General features: G+C 44.6%; 1 protein-coding gene across 4 annotated transcripts in view; it reads right to left on the bottom strand.

The window, feature by feature from the left end:
• Positions 1–20,928, bottom strand: part of ZZZ3 (zinc finger ZZ-type containing 3) — a 34,856-nt gene extending 13,928 nt beyond the window's left edge. The window contains exons 1-2 of one of the 4 annotated variants that reach the window (XM_075181939.1): positions 20,824–20,928; positions 6,106–7,631 (exon numbers count right to left, since the gene is read on the bottom strand). In XM_075181939.1, coding sequence (XP_075038040.1) covers positions 6,106–7,580 — 1,475 coding nt within the window. In that variant the 5' untranslated portion in view covers positions 7,581–7,631; positions 20,824–20,928. The other 3 variants (XM_075181940.1, XM_075181941.1, XM_075181942.1) reach the window with 3 other exon arrangements.
• Between the last annotated feature and the right edge of the window lie 282 nt (positions 20,929–21,210).

Consider the following 21,210-nt stretch of genomic DNA (forward strand, 5'->3'; position numbering starts at 1 on the left):
TACGGTTATAATGGGCATGCTTTACATGAGGGATTTGGGGCTGGTTAAAATAGCATCTTGCGGTTTACAAAAAAAACGAGATTTGTAAAATAAACAAAAACCCATCAAACTGCTTTAACATTAAAAGGGGGGGGGGGGGCATTCAATTGCTGGGAATGTGGCGCACGAACATCGCTGGCAATTACAGTAGAAATCTCCATTGCAGAGTGTCTCTGGAACGTCTGTGAGCCACTTAGCGGCTAATTGCATTCCCCCCAAAAAGAAGTAAAATGTATTAAAAGCAGATTGCAATGAGCCCAAACACAGAAGGTATAAAGATGCAATAGTCCTACAGCAGAGATTCTTAATCTGGCATTGCCACAATTTTAATAATCTTGATATTGCCAATTGTGTGGCTTGTTTGGTGGTCCAACTATTTAAGACAGACAGGTGTATATTAATTGTGACCCCACTGTTCAGCCTGACAAGCACACATTCCAATCTATCCCTTTGGGCCACCCACACGAGAGGCCGAATAGGACATAGGTCTGGATGTTCAGTGAGCATACCTGTGTCTGGTAAGAGTCAGGACCCAACATGTGCAGGCAGACAAGACACGTAAGATAAGTCTCCTATGGCATCTTTGCAAATCTATCACCAACTAAAAATCAGGTTTTAATGTTATTTTGTACAATCCACTAGTTATCTTTTTATTCTTCTTAAACAGTAATACAATTGTTTTAGACATTAAATTAAAATCGTGCAATTAATGAAAAACTAAACTGGTGCTTTGGAAAGCAGATTCACAGATATAATTTGGAATAATTAAGAATCTCTAGACCTAGCTTAATTGATATACTGATTAAACAGTTGCTCAATTAAAAGACATGCAAACTTTGAAACAAGGGGCTTCCATTTGATCTACTAACCCCAATCATACATATATGCTAATAGTGTGCTCCAGTGTATTACTTTCCGATTGTCTGCAGCCTTCTTAAATTTACTATGTATCATTATGAACGACTGTTACACGATGTGCACCAAATACCACCATGTCATGTTCATGCGCAGCCGGCTTAAGTGCTTGGACCTGTCAATCAAGACCTAGTGCCTGCCATAGGAGGGGACCGCCAATCAGAGGCACATCTCCCCAACTAAAGCACCACATTGAACTGGCAAATATGTACGTTTGGGGCGAATAGACTAAAGTTATTCATGTCAATCCAGCGCAGGTACAATAGGCACAAAGACACATGGACCGCATTCCTATGTACAAGCCTTTAAACAAAATAGCTCATCACAATGACAAAGGAGATTTTGTTATTCCAGAAGAAAGTGCCCCCTAGAGAGTGCACCCAGTGTGACAACTGTCCATCCAGAGAGCTGTACTAATAAGGAACAGTGAGAGCAGCACTGGAAAGACAATTGGGCATAAGTAAAATGGTTTAGTACAAGAGAGCAGAGCGTCATCTCTCCAGCACAGCATCTTCACCCAGCTGCTCTACACTTCACATGGGGAGAGCCATCACCACGGCTGGCATGCAGGGGAGGGAGAGCATCCTGGCTACTCTCCCAACGGGGCCTCTCCAAGGTGACAATTGGGAGATTTTAAGTTTTTTTTATTTATTTTTTTAAATCCGTAATCCTCTAGTGTGTATTAAATACCTAAACCATTTGTCCCTCTGGAGACAGGTCCTCTTTAGAGTGTTGTCACATGGACACAGAATCCCATCACTCTGGTCATGACACTGAAGTGAGGGAAGAATATTCTTATCACAAGCAATTTAGTGCAGCAGCTTCAGAGCTTAATGGCTTCCGTCTGACAGGACGGGAGCGTTCGCCGTCCACTTCAATGTGTCACCGAAGGAGCAGTCCTGTACTATGGCTGCTAATGCTTTCCAGCTACAAAGCTAATAGCGCCCCTGTGTCACCTGCTTTAAACTATGGCCATGAACTGTCCCAGAAGGATGTGAATAGTAGCTGATATAGTAACTACTATTATATACACGTTACACTTACTTTATTAGTGTAGTAATTAACCTTTTGTCCCTCTTTAGGGTGTTGTCACATGGACACTATGAGCGCCAACTGTAGTTATTCCAGTATTCCCAGCAGCATAGTTACACTGGTCAATTTGGTTTAGACATTAAGGCACAAAACACACATCTGGGGGTAAATGTATCAAGCTGAGAGTTTTCCGACGGGTTTGAAAAGTGGAGATGTTGCCTATAGCAACAAATCAGATTCTAGCTGTCATTTTGTAGAATGTATTAAATAAATGATAACTAGAATCTGATTGGTTTTTCAAACCCACAGGACAACTCTCATCTTGATACGTTTACCCCCTGGTCATTAGGAGGTAAAGTTCACCTACCCACAGAAAGTACACATCTACCTGCAAAAAATGGGTCTCCCCCTTCTGGTAGTGATGAGAATAACCTGAATGTGCTGTGTCTTCTGGCTAAATTTGGTCGGTAAATAAACATTTGATCCCTTCGTCAGCGACATCTTTATCCGGCCCTTGACCAGGCCCTGGATGTAGCATATGGCTGGGGACACCCAGGAACTAAACTAATCAGCTTCTCTGCAGCACAAAGAGTTAAAGAATCATTTCATTCAAAACTCAATATCAGACGTTATACTACATCCCAAAGTTTACTTATCTGGTGTTTACCAGGCTACAGGGTTCCCCAATATCTTGCATGGGCCCCGAAACCACCCTGCTGGCCTTATACTCACAGCGGTGTCAGTGGACAATACAATGTTTATCTGATAAAAAAAATAATAAAGTTTGCAGAAGAGAGGAGAGTGCTGGTCTGCCAGAGCGAGCCAGAAAGCGCACCAGAGAAAGAGAGAGCCGCCAGTACCCACATAAGTGAACATTTATACTCCGCTATATATTTTAACTGATCACAGCTAGTTTTCTACTATGTTGAAACAATACGGCAACTAACAGTAGTGGTGGATGTCTGTCGAAATCTATTGTGGCTGGTGGAAGTTTGAAGCAGAAACTTAAGATTGCTTCCTTGTCAACTGCATTGATACACAACAGCTGAACTTTCCAACTCCCAAGTAAATAGGTTACAAACGTCTTTAATACATGCTAACACTTACATGATAAGGCTGAAGAACAGTTAATAGTCAAAATAGTTCTCTTTTAATTAAAAAAATAATGTGATATCATGAAATATTGGGAGGTGAGACACATGCAACACAGATGTGAGGGTAATCAAGACAATACAAGTTCTAGGCATAATAATAGTTAGTATTTGTGGAATGTTATCTAGAAGTCTGATACAATGTTCTTTTCTTGGCTGCGATTCACCTCAATAGTCTCTGCTCCCGAAACATACAGACATGTGCTGTTCTCTCTACATGAGAACCATTACTCAACAATAACTGTACCGTTTTCTCTATAACAAGACATTGATCTGACAGCACTAAGGCATCTGTACAGCTCTGCAAAACTTCAAAGTACTCTAGGAACGATTGTACAGAAAAATCCATTTGCTCGGCTTGCAATCAATATATTCCTTTCTAAAAATGTGGCTTTTCTCTATTCCACCCCATGTGCGAGAGGATTTCTACCAATCAATATAATTATTCACAGTAAAACCTGATCCCAGGCTTTACACCAGTAAATAGGTTTTTCTGGTTAACATGGCAAAAGCGCTGCATAAAATAATGTACAAAACTAGAATGCTATAGAGAAAATGGACTCGGCTGGTGAGATGGATTTATCTCACATTGCTTTTCTATCTATATACGCTTAGAGATATGGGAAGATGGGTTTTTCCCAGCACAGAAAATCTCATTTTTCAACTGATGTGCTGTTTCCAACACAAATAAGAACCAATATGCACTTTATTTCATCCAAGCTGTAATATTTACTTCTAAAAATGTTACAGACTAAATAAACCACTCTCTAACGTAGCATGGAAATAGAAAAATAGCTTTCATTTTTCATTTGAGTTAAATTGATTTATCAATAGAAAACCTTTTAAAGAGCATCTATTCTCAAATGATGTACTGTTATTTGCAATGTGGAACTGGCAGCATCTGAACGGATTCCCCCTGAGTTACAATGGAAAGAGTCTAGCCCCGGGTCAGGAAGGTATGAATGGGTGCGACCACACTGCCTGAAAGACTTGGACCACTAACCGGCATGTAGTCAGCGGTATGACCGGCCCATCACTGGCAACCAGAGCAAACAAATGCCAATTTCAATCACAGTTCCACAATGCATAAATAATCTGCATAAGTGGATACCACAGCTGGACAGACTGGACGTTCTTATGACAAACCACTTTCTGCTGCATTCTTCGTACCCCAATTTATGATTGGCAAATTTGCCCATAAGAAATATACCCATGACACATAGAATAAGTTGACAAAGCCTTAATGGGCTGAGAAAGGAGTTGGGCTGGTGGGAGAGATATATTTTGTTATTTTATTTATATTTCTAAACTTTCTTTTATTTTTTATACAATTGATCAATATCCCAGCTGCCCCTTAGCAATGTTAGACCGCTGGCACGGCAGTCAGTGTACAAACACTATTAGCAATAGTCTAGAAGACACCTGAATTAGGACTTTCCTACTTTAACATGACCAACCGCTTAAGGAGACCTGGTTTCAGCTTTGCAACCATGACTGAGGTTTCCCACGGGAATTGGGAAATAAAGTGTTGAGATTGAGCGGCTGGGAACTAAATCAAATTGTCCCCAGACCATGTAGGAACCAAGAAGCAGTCAATGGACACCGGATTCCCGCAGTAGCATTGTAAAATGTGCTGAATAGCTGCAATTTGGGGTGGAAGTGTATTACTTCCAGGTAGAACACCGCGGATTCAGACAGAACACAGACAGGCTGTTAGCGGGCAGGAAGCAGTTCAACAAATAATGTCTGTGATCTTTGTGTGTTTCACACCACAATCTTCCTGCACCAGTTTGATAGAAGCCTTGTATCACTATTCTGTACGATTGTTAACGTTTGGTTTTGATATATTAGATAAGTCCCTCCCACTACAAATATGTCTACACCCTGAAAACACTGGAAATAGTGGAGCAGCTGATAACACAGACAATATAGAGCATTATGCTGGGTTCTACAAATTACTAGAATAACTCTGGCCTGGTTTCTTGAACTAGGAATTCTGATGGATAATGCCTGAAACACACTGTTGCTACTATTTGACAGATTAGAATAAAAAAAGAAAGAAGTGTCTTAAACTATCTGTCAAATGGCAGCTACAGTCGTTTCGGCGTTGGAAGCAGGCATTTTTTTTTCAGAGAGAAATCCAATTTCACTTATCAGGAGGTATTCACACAACATGTAGTAACCCGAATACTTTTATTGATACAAAATTGAGGGAAATTTTCATTAGTGTTAAGCCAACCAATGGACACTTATTTCATCTGCATAACCCCACATAATGAATACAACAGATGCTTGGACCCTGGCCAAACATACCTAATTAAACAGTAAGGTGAAGGCCACTTTACCACTTTCTGGTTTGTGTAAATGCTTGACCAAATTCTGAACTTGATTTTGCTGAAAATTCTTTAATCCAACATCTCCGCTGATCCAGAAAACACTCGATTTGTCTATTAGAAAGTAGTTACAAACGACACAGTGTTCTCTAGATAACCAAGAGTTGGTAATTATAGTGTAATTGTATTCTATGTTTCATGGCCTTCAAAACCAACTAATGCATTAGGTATCTCAGGTGGATTAGCTAAATCCCAATATTTGTATTATTATAGATCTGCAGTATGTTGCTCTTGCCTGCGTACTTGGGAGAAATGTACAAGTACACTTTGTCGTGACGTATAAAAGCAGAAGCACACCTTGACGGTCAGTAATGTATGGACAGCAGGACTGTTTGTTCTCTATCACGTAAGCAAAATACCTTGCATATTTAAGCGAGCCCTTGTGCGTTTGTGAACGTGGTTTGACCTTTGCAAACAAAACACATAATACACTAAACATCTGAAACGGAAATAAAACCCTAAATTGCTAAGTGACATCTACACAAGTAAACAGGAAACAAACCTTCAGCTCTTAGCCACTGACAAAGAACATATTACTCGGTAGCAGAAAACAAGGTTACCATGGTTACACATACTCTTTGTTGTGTTTCAGCGCCACGTGATCGGACTCAAAGTAATACACATCAGGCTCGTCGTCTTCCTCCTCCGCAGGCTGTAGGCTGCCACTGTCCTTGGCGGGTGGTGCCGTGCACTCGGTACGAGAGGGTGGACAGGCTGGTTTCTCCTGTGAGCATTTCACAGCAAGACAAGCCGTCTTTTTGTCACCAAGATCTACGTCTTCGGTATTTACCATGGAACCATTAACGGCACTGGCAAGTCCAATACTGTCATCAGAACTCTCCTCAGCCTGCCCGTTCTCCCCGCAAGGAGACTCATTTTTTGACAAGCTATCTTTGACCGACACAGGCTTCCTCGGAGACGTTCTTAAAGTATATCTATGTTCTTGAGTATCTGAAAAGCAAGCATCGAGCGAGGCCGCATGGGCCGTCTCAGACGCGGGTAATTCCAACAGGGGCTCCGTCGACACCGGCTTGTCCTGGTCAGAGCTTGGTACACGGTTTGGAGATTTAGCAGTTTGTTCCTTTGAAACACTATCGCCTACAACATCAAGTTCCTCCTCGGAATCCCGTACAGTCGATGGCGTGTCCGTGCAGGAAACGCCCACAAGTTCATTGGTCTGGTTTATGTGATCGATAGGTAGGCAGTTAACTAGTTCATGGTCCTGTCTATCTGCCTGCTCGTCGGAGTGTGTGCAAGGCACATTATGGTCTGAAAGTCCGTCTTTGTTGTTACTCAGTACGGGACAAGGAGTTAGTGAGCTCCCATTTTCCGATACAATTAATTCCTTAGGGGGAAGGAACGCACTAGCATTGTTTTGTTTAATACTTCCGTCTGAAGGACAGTTATTACATCTTAAAGCAGCAGCCTCAATGTTATCAATACCATTAATTGCCTGATGGTTAAATACGTCCTCATCAGGTACTGTGTGTTTCAGGATTTCCTCCGACTCGGACTCCGTTTTGCTTTCCCTTTGGTTACTATCATCCAGTAAAAGACATCGATTAGCTCGTTTAGTACGGGAAGTGTCTGTTTCATTGTCAGATTCAGAGTTCCTGCTTTCCGAGGGCTCTTTATGAAATGCACTGGACAATTCTTCCTCTGGGCTACTGGGCTCCTCGGAGCGCAGATAGCGTTTGATTTTCTTCAGTACAGGCGACAAAGGTCCTGTGGACTTTTTTTCCTTGTTTTCCACACTGTCTTTTTCGTTACTGTCCTTCTCTGAAACAGACAGCCCTCTCTTTCTTGGGCTTACCCAAGATTCCCGAGGACCCGGCTGTTTCAATTCGATGCCCTTGGAGATGGTTCCCTTTTGGATCAGGGTAGGCTCAGGCCTTTTCTTAGGAGACCTTGATCTCAGGAGAGCCGGGGGAACAACGTCATCTGGGTGAGCAATGCTGCGGTTCCTCAGTGTGCGCCCACAGAAGTTTTCGTCCAATCCGTTTAACACCACGGTAGATCTTGTGACGCGTGTCGATCGGGAAGCAGCCATGCTATGGATCACCCCAATCGTGAGATCGACATGATCCTCTCATTGGGAAACCTACAAAAAAAAAAACATATAGAAGAATTAGCCAGGCCTGGTAAACCTTTAGCTATTTCAATCTATAAAACTATATGCAGAGAATTTCTATTGACAAAGGATATAAGGAAATAAGCAAATCAAACACGGAAGAAAAACTTCAACAAATGTTACAAAAAAAAAACAACAAATTACAAAAAAAGGCAACACTAAACAATATTTTCATTACATAAAACATTATTCCAACCTATCTAGTTTCCACTATTTTTCACCAATGGAATAATAAATAATGATGTCAAAATACTGCATTTCTTCTGCCTTTAGATAAAAACACATTTCCTATACAAACTGAAAACCCCATTATGCTATTCATCCTCCACTCTCCTCTTCATCAGCAGTCAGTGCAGGTAAAGCATTCTCAGATATTTACAACACAAACACAGTGATCATGAGAGTAAAGGACTCACACATGGCAAATCCACCCACTCAACCACAGCACCGAGATCTGTGCTGAACGCCCGTATTCCACAATTGCTGTGAATGGACAATGACGACACAGGGTCACAATGCATTTTCAGCCAATCCAGATCGACATCTGATCAGGAGTGTTTGTTATTGGCGGATCAAACTGGCTGCAATTTGTGGCCAATTGGCTCTAAATCGGATCTGAGAATTGTAGTGTATACTCACATTACAACACCCCCCTTTTAAATCAGGACTGTTGAGAGAAATGTATATATAATAAAGAAGGTAGTGCTGAAAGCTGGCTCACTAGACATACAAAAAAAAAAACACAATAAAATAATACATACCAACCCTTACAAAATGTAATACAAATTAAGTGCTTATAACAGTGGTGCCTTAGATGTGCACCAATATTTCAAGATACAATTTACACAATACAAACATTGTTGACTAGAAGTATAAATGCCATCTTAAAACAGAACTAATTCCTGCACAGGTGAAAGGTAAACTTTTGTATAAGCAAGAGGCCTACGTCTAGAGTTACTGACAGCACCAGGTATTACAGAGGAACTTTATACCGATAACAAGGTTAAAGGCAGAAAGTCAGAATATATATGTACACATCAATAGCAACATGCTCGGTTTTGGTATGTTGTTCCTCAGCACATGAATAGGAAGCTTTTGCAATTTACATGGCAAGTACTTCAGTTGTGCGGCGCTATTCAGACACCACAAACCTACAAGCACAGGGAAACTATTCTTCATGTAATCAGCAGCTGCTCAGTCTGTGCAGAGATTAAAAACCAGGAGAGTGCGTGGTCTGGTGATTGGACATTACTACGCAACCCGTTATGCTGCCTAGATTTTTGCAGTGAGCGGCTGGTTATATAAAAGACACTGTACCAGTTTACAAGCAATCTACATGCCTTTTTGAAGTAAACTTTTTTTTCTACTTGTATTTCTTCAACCTTATTTCTAGAAGAAAAAAAAAAAAAAGGAAAGGCACTGGAATTACAGAGCACATTGAAGTTCTTAAGGCAGCTTGTAACACCCAGGTATACAAAATTACCACAAACAGAAAATCACTTTGAACTGAGGGAGGTGGCCGATTACATTAGGAATAGCATGTCACTACAAACGTGCGCTAGTAGACAACGTGGCTAAGTTTTATGAAGCAAGTAAGGTACACAGATTGGAACATTGGAGGGGGGAGTACTGATCACAGTTGGTCCGCTTTTCTATTAAAACACGGTGAACCAAAATGATTTGCCAGAGCCACAGGAAAGACGACTGCATGCTGCAGCCCCAGGGCTGCGGCTAGGGCATGTTACGTAGGTGGTAGTGCAATGCTAATAGCAGCCACTCACAAGTATGTTTTTAAGACCTATAAACTGCCCACTACATGGGAATACTTGGGTAGCATTGCTCTACTTCAAAGGTCCCTGCTTCTTCCCTCACATTGCTCTATTGTCTGGTGATCTCTGATAGAAGAATGCTTCCAACTACATGTTTCCTTCATTACACAAGACATTCCCCTTCCTTCACACACGGATGAGGGAACTCACTAGAATTCAGTCAGTTATTGAACTGGAACTCAGTAGAATTATCTGCACAAAGAAAACATGAAATATTCCACTCTTCAAAACCAGAACCCAAAAACAAATTACTGGAACCAACACTATGTACTACCCATCACTGTACCAGATTAAATAAAAATAAACAGCAAAATAATCTAATTAAACATCTGTGACAATTTAACAAAAGCTTCTGCAGTATCTTCCCCCACATGCCGGGACAGTGTTTCCTGGGATTTTCCTGTAATACCCGTGACATCTGCCACCATGCATTAAAAAAAAGTGCAGTCCAAATATGCCCATGAACAGGCATGCGGTCTGTTATATCTATCTGCTCAAGGAACAACAACCTTTTTTTGCCTTTTAAACGCAAAACAATACTGGTGGTAAGGAAGGAGGGAGGCACCAAAAATCCCTGGAGGACTGCAACCCTCTGCCAAGATATGTCCCACTATCTCCCGTCCACATTTATACATACAAAAATAACCCACCTTTCACACTACAAGAGGACTTGTCATTAGGCCTATGTCACTTGTGGGCACTTTACATTAAAGTCAATAGTCAAACTGAAATAGAAGCGTTGATGTCTCACCATTAAAAAAAAAAAAAAAAAACTAATTGCAAGTGCTATTTACAGAGTTATTGGTCACTTATCATAATTAACCAGCACCTACTTGTCATTACTTTCACATATTTCTTAACACCTGTTGAACATGTCAGCCTCATGTCATGTACCAGGGAAGCTTCTAGATTTTGCAAAATACAATATTCCTTTCTTCCTAGTCCCTACAACTGTGTCATATCTAAAATAAAGTACACATATTTGGTGCTATAACATGCAAGAGAAATTGAAAATTAATTTTAAGGTTACTTTCTGGGATAAACTATTTGGATCTAACTAACTTCGGTCAGAATCATGGAGATGTGTACTTTTTGCTATGTCGGTCTGTTTAACCCTGTAAAATGCACAAAAAAATAAAAATAGATTTGAACTTGCTACTAAATCAAAGCCCTACCTAGCCCATAAAAAATTAAAATTACTAGTATACAATGTTGTCAAAAAATATTCTTGGGTCAACCAACTCATAAGAAAACAACGAAATATCATCCGATATAAAATTCCCCCATTGTTGAGAGGATTAAAGCAGAGTTTCCGAAACCCAGTCCTCAGGGCTCCCTAACAGTGCAGGTTTTCCATATCTCCTTGCTGGAACACAGGTGTATTCATTACTGACTAACACATTGTAACAGATCCACAGGTGGTCCTAATTATGTCACATGTGATCCGGAAAACCTGCACTGTTGGGGAGCCCTGAGGACTGGGTTTGGGAAACCCTGGATTAAAGGATTGTTTTTCACTGACACTAACACATGGAAAGGGACTGCCAGTGATAAGACCTGGGACCCACACTTACTGCTTGGGGACATCCTTTGGGAGAGCGGCAGTGACACATGAGTCAGAGGGAAGGAGAGAATGCACACTGGTACAGAAATGACAGCCACCACTTGATTAGATTAGTTCCACAGCATCATTTCCATGGGGGAAGATTCAATTAGAAAAAAATATGTGCAATGTGTATCCGGAACAGCCACGGAGACACCATTGTGCGTTTTGTTTGTGTTTTCTCTAGTGAAAATCCTGCTGATTTTTGCTCGCTCCCCATAGAGGCGCAAGCAAAACTGAGCGGATATTTATATCGGTAAAAATACGCAGCCGCAATGTTCTCAGGAATATCGCAGCCAACTGAATCTCCTCCTATGTGTTACATCCTTCATTACTGAAAACATGATGTACATTGTTCCCCCCAATACTATATATGGGACCCTGTTGCAATAAGCAAATGACAGGAGTTCTGCAATAATCTAAGCTGAGAAATCTGTGCACCCAGTGGAAGACCAAACACACAAAAGTCTTAATTCACAATTAAAAAAATCAAGTTGGTTAACATCTCAGTCCAGGCACATGTCCTTTAACCAGGTATATTCAGAGCATAGTTAAATGATGTGCACTATAAACACAGAAGTAATGGGAAACCATAAATGTAAGAATTAAAATGTATATTCTATACAATAAGCAATAACTGACCTGTAGAAGCTTAACAAATGGGAAGAGGTGGGGGTTGTGTGCCTACTTCATGCATAAGCTTAAATAAATTAAATCAAGATGATATAATTATGCAAGCGCCCACAGTGCGGGTAAATAAGTTATAAATAATTCACACATTTCATTTAACTGCACAAATGAAAACCACTAATACAACTGTGAGCACATTAAATGCCTGCAAAATGTGGAAACTTGTCACACTTGACTCACACGGTCCACGGCTTCTGTGTATGCCTATATTTTAACAGATAATGACATGTCTTTAAGTCATGCATGCTATCAAATATATCCATAAAAGTATATATAAGACCTGCCAACACATACCAAGAAATTCCATGTACCCCCCTTCCTCTCACCCACAGTATGCTACCTCAAGACACCCACCAAAGTCTGGGCAAATTTACCCAAACTTTAGGAGCCAAAGTCAAAATCTAGGAATTTGACAATGAACAAACATTTTTGGGAACGGGTAATGGATAACAGCAAACAACAACATTTTACCCAGGATTGGCTAGCATATAATCAGCCGATACGATATAATTAAACCATCCAAATGACCAGCAAATTATACATGCTTGGGCTCCCTTCACACTACTGTTATATCTCCATCCCTCCTTACCACTCTACTGTGCCTCATAATTCCCATAAATTATCTGGCTTCTCCATCCTCTGCAATGCTTCAGACAGAAAACATTAACACAGTGTCTGACAAATTAGAGAGATCCCATACACAGCATTATATTATAACACTCCAGGCTCTCACTGCTCTCCCATAGTGAGGAGCAAGACCTTGACCCCTGCAAAGGCAGAGCATTTGGGGTCTACTAGTAACCCGCTCCATATTACAAATGCTTCAATAAAAAAATCCAATATATAATGTAAAAGCATGCTTGTAAACTAGCTGCAGGGCAGCCCTGCTACATAAGTAATACATATGTGTTTTGGTTTACATGAGAAGGGTCTCCCCTTCGGGTATCCAACCCCCAGCATGAGAAGGCACTCCCCTTTGGGTATCCAACCCCCAGCATGAGAAGGCACTCCCCTTTGGGTATCCAACCCCCAGCATGAGAAGACACTCCCCTTCGGGTATCCAACCCCCAGCATGAGAAGGCACTCCCCTTCGGGTATCCAACCCCCAGCATGAGAAGGCACTCCCCTTCGGGTATCCAACCCCCAGCATGAGAAGACACTCCCCTTCGGGTATCCAACCCCCAGCATGAGAAGGCACTCCCCTTCGGGTATCCAACCCCCAGCATGAGAAGGCACTCCCCTTCGGGTATCCAACCCCCAGCATGAGAAGGCACTCCCCTTCGGGTATCCAACCCCCAGCATGAGAAGGCACTCCCCTTCGGGTATCCAACCCCCAGCATGAGAAGGCACTCCCCTTCGGGTATCCAACCCCCAGCATGAGAAGGCACTCCCCTTCGGGTATCCAACTCCCAGCATGAGAAGGCACTCCCCTTCGGGTATCCAACTCCCAGCATGAGAAGGCACTCCCCTTCGGGTATCCAACCCCCAGCATGAGAAGGCACTCCCCTTAGGGTATCCAACCCCCAGCATGAGAAGACACTCCCCTTCGGGTATCCAACCCCCAGCATGAGAAGGCACTCCCCTTCGGGTATCCAACCCCCAGCATGAGAAGGCACTCCCCTTCGGGTATCCAACCCCCAGCATGAGAAGGCACTCCCCTTCGGGTATCCAACCCCCAGCATGAGAAGGCACTCCCCTTAGGGTATCCAACCCCCAGCATGAGAAGGCACTCCCCTTAGGGTACTTATGGTATCCAACCCCCAGCATGAGAAAGCACTCCCCTTAGGGTATCCAACCCCCAGCATGAGAAGGCACTCCCCTTCAGGTATCCAACCCCCAGCCTTCGGGTATGCAACCCCCAGCATAAGAAGGCACTCCCCTTCGGGTATCCAACCCCCAGCATGAGAAGGCACTCCCCTTCGGGTATGCAACCCCCAGCATAAGAAGGCACTCCCCTTCGGGTATCCAACCCCCAGCATGAGAGGGCACTCCCCTTCGGGTATCCAACCCCCAGCATGAGAAGGCACTCCCCTTAGGGTATCCAACTTCCAGCATGAGAAGGCACTCCCCTTAGGGTATCCAACTTCCAGCATGAGAAGGCACTCCCCTTAGGGTATCCAACTCCCAGCATGAGAAGGCACTCCCCTTCGGGTATCCAACCCCCAGCATGAGAAGGCACTCCCCTTCGGGTATCCAACCCCCAGCATGAGAAGGCACTCCCCTTCGGGTATCCAACCCCCAGCATGAGAAGGCACTCCCCTTCGGGTATCCAACCCCCAGCATGAGAAGGCACTCCCCTTCGGGTATCCAACCCCCAGCATGAGAAGGCACTCCCCTTCGGGTATCCAACCCCCAGCATGAGAAGGCACTCCCCTTCAGGTATCCAACCCCCAGCATGAGAAGGCACTCCCCTTCGGGTATCCAACCCCCAGCATGAGAAGACACTCCCCTTCGGGTATCCAACCCCCAGCATGAGTAGACACTCCCCTTCAGGTATCCAACCCCCAGCATGAGAAGACACTCCCCTTAGGGTATCCAACCCCCAGCATGAGAAGGCTCTCCCCTTCGGGTATCCAACCCCCAGCATGAGAAGACACTCCCCTTCGGGTATCCAACCCCCAGCATGAGAAGGCACTCCCCTTCGGGTATCCAACCCCCAGCATGAGAAGGCACTCCCCTTCGGGTATCCAACCCCCAGCATGAGAAGGCACTCCCCTTCGGGTATCCAACCCCCAGCATGAGAAGGCACTCCCCTTCGGGTATCCAACCCCCAGCATAAGGCACTCCCCTTCGGGTATCCCACCCCCAGCATGAGAAGGCACTCCCCTTCGGGTATCCAACCCCCAGCATGAGAAGGCACTCCCCTTCGGGTATCCAACCCCCAGCATGAGAAGGCACTCCCCTTCGGGTATCCAACCCTCAGCATGAGAAGGCACTCCCCTTCGGGTATCCAACCCCCAGCATGAGAAGGCACTCCCCTTCGGGTATCCAACCCCCAGCATGAGAAGGCACTCCCCTTCGGGTATCCAACCCCCAGCATGAGAAGGCACTCCCCTTCGGGTATCCAACCCCCAGCATGAGAAGGCACTCCCCTTCGGGTATCCAACCCCCAGCATGAGAAAGCACTCCCCTTCGGGTATCCAACCCCCAGCATAAGAAGGCACTTGATTTGGGTATCCAACCCCATCATACCAAAGCACTCCCCTTTGGGTATCCAACCCCCCATCATAATATGGCACTCCCTTTGGGTATCCAAGCCCCCATCATAATATGGCACTCCCTTTGGGTATCCAACCCCATCTCACATTGAGACCTCCCCTTGGGTATCTAACCTCACAGTATCCTATAATTATATTAAGGGCATGACATGAACCCCAACTTTCCTACACATCCCCCGTGAACAGTAAAGCCCGACAAGCTCCGCCCACATAATTTACAAACCACGCCCCCACCATATTGACTCCACGCACACCAGCCACGTCCTGTCACGCACATCATTCCTCACCTAAAACGCGTTTCTGCCTCCGCCCACATAATGACACTGGTGTCCACGCTCCTCCCTAACCCCGGTCCCGCTCTCACCTCGCTCCCCGGACATGTCTCTCCGCACATTCCCGCGAGATCAGCGGTCTCGCGAGAGCTGGCAGCGGCGCGCGCACATAGCAACAATCTCAGAGACGAGCGGGCGTGTCTATGGACCCCGCCCCCCGCTACCACTGGGCGCGCTCACAACCTAGGCGGGAACTCTAAACACCTCCTACAAAGTGGGCGGAGCCAGATTCACCTGCTCGAACCTCAACACATGGGAGCGAGCGGGACAATAACAATCATATAACAGCCGCAGGCAGCGGCTCCAAACAGTGTAACACAGTGATATCTGTGCCACAATCATACATACCCCATATACCGACAGTGTACCACAGTGATATATACCTCCATATACCCAGAATGTACCACAGTAATACATACCTCCATGTACCCACAGTGTACCACAGTGATATATACCCACAGTGTACCACAGTGATATATACCCACAGTGTACCACAGTGATATATACCAGAATGTACCACAGTGATACATACCCCCATGTACCAACAGTGTACCACAGTGATATATACCCCCATGTACCCAGAATGTACCACAGAGATACATACCCCATGTACCCACAGTGTACAACAATGATACATACCCCACATTGTACCACAGTGATATATACCCCTATGTACCAACAGTGTACCACAGTGATACATACCCATATGTACCCACAGTGATACATACTCCATGTATCTACAGTAATACATAACCCCATGTACCCACAATGATACATAACCCCAGTGTACCACAATGCTAAATAAACCCATACCTCCCCCCCCATTGGTGTTCCACAACAATACATACCCCCATAGCCCCACAATATTATACATCCACTGTTCTCATCAGAAAATGTTGCCAGCCGGGTGCGGGCAGTGTAATACTTTGCAATAATAATGAAAAATGTTGGAGGCTATTGCCCACACCTGGCAGGACTGGTGGTCAGTGGTGTAACACACACTGCTGGCTGTAGTGCTCACATAGTGCCCATTATAATAAGAGAAACAATGGTTTATTCTAAAATAATAGGACTCTACTGGGCCCCAAGAACCGGGTGGCAAGTAAAACCAGCCGGGTGGAGCACCTAGGAAATAGGTGCTGGGGAGAACACTGATTCATACAGTGTGCACAGTAACACATAATAACAGTGTATCAAAATAAAAAGCACAAAAAAGGACATTTACCCCAGGACAACAGAAGGTGAAAGATCCAGGGGTAGATTTAACATTTTCTAGAATATACTACATAAACGATAGCTAGAATCTGATTGGTTGCTATGGACAATACATAGACTTTTACTTTTTAGATTGTTTGATAAATCTAACCCCCAGAGTCTGAAACAAGCCTATAAAGTCTCCTAATCTGTCAGTGTAATCTTTGTTGCTTATTATGATTTGTGGTATTGCACTATTTTAGTACTACTTTATATGGAATAAAGGTGTGTTTTTGGAAATCTTGGGATATCTGAATGCTTAATTCCAAGATGTATGCCAGGTGAGCACTTTATATACTTGACTTGGAGGCAATTCTGTACGGAGTACACTATATCGGTTTTCTACTATTCTATATGACGGCATTATAGCTTGTATGCATACCATTGGAAGGACACTCTGGAGGTGTAGCACTCCTTATACGTGCAGGGGTATTTTCAATATTTCCAAATTTGTTTAACAACATGTTTAAAGTTAGTAGTCTGAGCTCTCACAGCCCACTACCCTTCCTTATTAGGGCAGTGTTGGATGGACATTTTAGAATGCCACAATTTTATAGTCAGGAAACAACTGCATTCTATAGAGATAAGCTCAGTCCGTGTATCACAAAAGTGAATTGAGAACGCTATCACCCTGTAACAGCCAAGGCAATTTCGCTATAAAAATGTGTTAAGAACTTTTACAGTAAAATCTTTACTGTGACAGAAAAAGAGAGTTCCCCGTTCACTTTCATCATACCCTAATGGAGCATATTGCTTCTTTAATACTTTGGTTTCCTGTTCTCAAACGCCAGTCTGACACTGCCCTTAAGTGGACCACACACACATAACTTAAACACAAAGTAAAAAATATCAATTAATTCTTTAAACTCACATAACTGATTGGTGAGTTATTGATATAAATATTTAGATGATTTGTGTTTACTTACAACTTCTACTTATCCCTTATAATACTGATGTAATTTGTGGGCAAGGTCTAGTTAACAAGAGTTGTGACCAATTCATAATGTAAAAAATACAAGTGTCAACAACTAGTGCAGTGAAAGCCCAGGAGTGGTGATCTCATGTTCCTAGTGCAAAAACAGGGGAACACTGGAGCAATGCTACCCTTGTCTACCATCCAGCATTGAGTCAGAGGAATGGTAATGAAATCATCATTTATTTATATAGTACCAGCAAATTCTGTATAGCTTTACAATTGGGAACAAACACAGCAATAATAATAATAATAATGGGTTTTACAGACAGACAGATAAGAGGACCCTACTCGCAAATTTACAATCTATAGGACAATGGCTGTTTGACACATGAGGGTAAGTGCTACATATTGCATATTGGTCCAGCCAGATTGCAAAGCTAAAAAGTGCTTAGTGGACTCTATGATCCAGTCGCACAGCAATGTTGGTCAAAAGGTAGTTGTCTTTGTGAACTATGTAAAGGGTGATAATTGGGAATCCTACGGAGGTTAAGAGGCTGGTTGAGGAATTTTATACGTTAGCCTGAAAAGGTGGGTTCTCAGAGAGTGTGGATGAGACGCAGATCTTATGCAGGACAGAGGTGTCGAGTTGGGAGATATTTTGAGACAAGTGCAGTTTTGTCGATGGCCTTGGTTGTTGGTAAAAGTATTGTATATTAGATTTGGTAAACAACAGATAACCAATGCAGAGACTGACAGAGTGGCTCAGCGGAAGAAGAACGATTTACAAGGAAAATCAATCTAGCCGCTGCTTGCAAAAGATATTGTAGTGGCGAGAGTCTGATTTGGAGATGACCAATCAGGAGGGAATTGCAAAAGTCACTGTGGGAGATGAGGAGTGCATGAATTAAACTTTGTGCAGTGTAATCTGTGTGCAATGTTCTGTAGTACCTCTGGCCCTGGTGCATTTTTCTTTCAATTGGTACTGCAATCATTGGTGTGCAATACCAATCACTGGGGCAATGGTATCACTGTGTAGAGTCCTTCACACTGGAGTAATAATACTCCTACACAGTAATCTTCAGTACCAATCACAAAGTTGCACGACTATCCATATGCAGAAACAAACCGCACTGAAGCAATGTTATCATTGCATAATACTCCGCAGAAACATTACACTAGAACTATGCCATCATTATGCAACACTGGAGCAATGCAGTCACTATTAGGACCACCTGTGGATCTGTTACAATGTGTCAGTCAGTAATGAATACACCTGTGTTCCAGCAAGGAGATATGGAAAACCTGCACTGTTGGGGAGCCCTGAGGACTGGGTTTGGAAAACCCTGCACTAAACAATGCTCTGCAGCACCGCTCACACTGAGGGATGCAGTCCCTATACAATGCACTGCAGTATCAATCACTGGAGCGATGCAATCACTATACAGTGCTCTGCACCACCACTTACACCTAGGAATGCAGCCACAATACAGTGCTCTGCAGCACCACACACACTGAGGGATGCAGTCACTATACAATGCTCTGCAGCACCACTCATACTGAGGGATGCAGTCACTATACAATGCTCTGCAGCCCCGCTCACACTGAGTGATGCAGTCACTATACAATGCTCTGCAGCACCGCTCACACTGAGGGATGCAGTCACTATACACAATGCTCTGCAGCACCACACACACTGAGGGATGCAGTCACTATACAATGCTCTGCAGCACCGCTCACACTGAGGGATGCAGTCACTATACAATGCTCTGCAGCACCGCTCACACTGAGGGATGCAGTCACTATACACAATGCTCTGCAGCACCGCTCACACTGAGGGATGCAGTCACTATACAATGCTCTGCAGCACCGCTCACACTGAGTGATGCAGTCACTACCTAGTGCTCTGCAGCACCGCTCACACTGAGGGATGCAGTCACTATACAATGCTCTGCAGCACCACTCATACTGAGGGATGCAGTCACTACACAATGCTCTGCAGCACCACTCACACTGAGGGATGCAGTCACTACACAGTGCTCTGCAGCACCGCTCACACTGAGGGATGCAGTCACTATACAATGCTCTGCAGCACCGCTCACACTGAGGGATACAGTCACTACACAATGCTCTGCAGCACCACACACACTGAGGGATGCAGTCACTATACAATGCTCTGCAGCCCCGCTCACACTGAGTGATGCAGTCACTATACAATGCTCTGCAGCACCGCTCACACTGAGGGATGCAGTCACTATACACAATGCTCTGCAGCACCACACACACTGAGGGATGCAGTCACTATACACAATGCTCTGCAGCACCGCTCACACTGAGGGATGCAGTCACTATACAATGCTCTGCAGCACCGCTCACACTGAGTGATGCAGTCACTACCTAGTGCTCTGCAGCACCGCTCACACTGAGGGATGCAGTCACTATACAATGCTCTGCAGCACCACTCACACTGAGGGATGCAGTCACTATACAATGCTCTGCAGCACCGCTCACACTGAGGGATGCAGTCACTATACAATGCTCTGCAGCACCACTCACACTGAGGAATGCAGTCCCTATACTATGCACTGCAGTATCAATCACTGGAGCGATGCAATCACTATACAGTGCTCTGCACCACCACTTACACCTAGGAATGCAGCCACAATACAGTGCTCTGCAGCACCACACACACTGAGGGATGCAGTCACTATACAATGCTCTGCAGCCCCACTCACACTGAGTGATGCAGTCACTATACAATGCTCTGCAGCACCGCTCACACTAAGGGATGCAGTCACTATACAATGCTCTGCAGCACCGCTCACACTGAGGGATGCAGTCACTACACAATGCTGTGCAGCACCACTCATACTGAGGGATAGTCACTACCTAGTGCTCTGCAGCACCACTCATACTGAGGGATGCAGTCACTACACAATGCTCTGCAGCACCGCTCACACTGAGGGATGCAGTCACTACACAATGCTGTGCAGCACCACTCACACTGAGGGATGCAGTCACTACCTAGTGCTCTGCAGCACCGCTCACACTGAGGGATGCAGTCACTACACAATGCTGTGCAGCACCACTCACACTGAGGGATGCAGTCACTACACAATGCTCTGCAGCACCGCTCACACTGAGGGATGCAGTCACTACACAATGCTGTGCAGCACCACTCACACTGAGGGATGCAGTCACTATACAATGCTGTGCAGCACTGAGAGATGCTAATAACGCATTATGGACACATGTTACCATGGAGGAGGGGCCTGTGTGTTGCTATGTATTACAGGAAGTACCCGTGTGCCGGGAACTCTCACCTCTTTGGTACCCGCTGTCCACCGGATCCTCATCAGGGAGTCAGGCCGCTGCACACCCACCGGAAGCCCCCTCCACGCCGACACAACTTCCGCTTCCAGCGAGACGACACCTGCTGGACCCCGGGGGAACTGCACTGTGCGCTGTAATAGTCATCGCCCATGTGTGCGAGTCACGTGACCCGAGGCCAATCTGCAGCTGTCTGTAGTGTCTGCATGAGGCTGCAGGTGGCCTCAGAGCCACAGAAGTCCTCAGTGCCACAGGGGGCTGCATGAGGCCTCAGAGCCACAGAAGTCCTCAGTGTCACAGGGGGCTGCAGGTGGCATCAGAGCCCCAGGAGGCTGCAGGTGTCCTCAGTGCCACAGGGGGCTGCAGGTGGCCTCAGTGCC

This window comes from Mixophyes fleayi, chromosome 8 (genome assembly GCF_038048845.1).
Source record: "Mixophyes fleayi isolate aMixFle1 chromosome 8, aMixFle1.hap1, whole genome shotgun sequence".
Lineage (NCBI taxonomy): Eukaryota > Metazoa > Chordata > Amphibia > Anura > Limnodynastidae > Mixophyes > Mixophyes fleayi.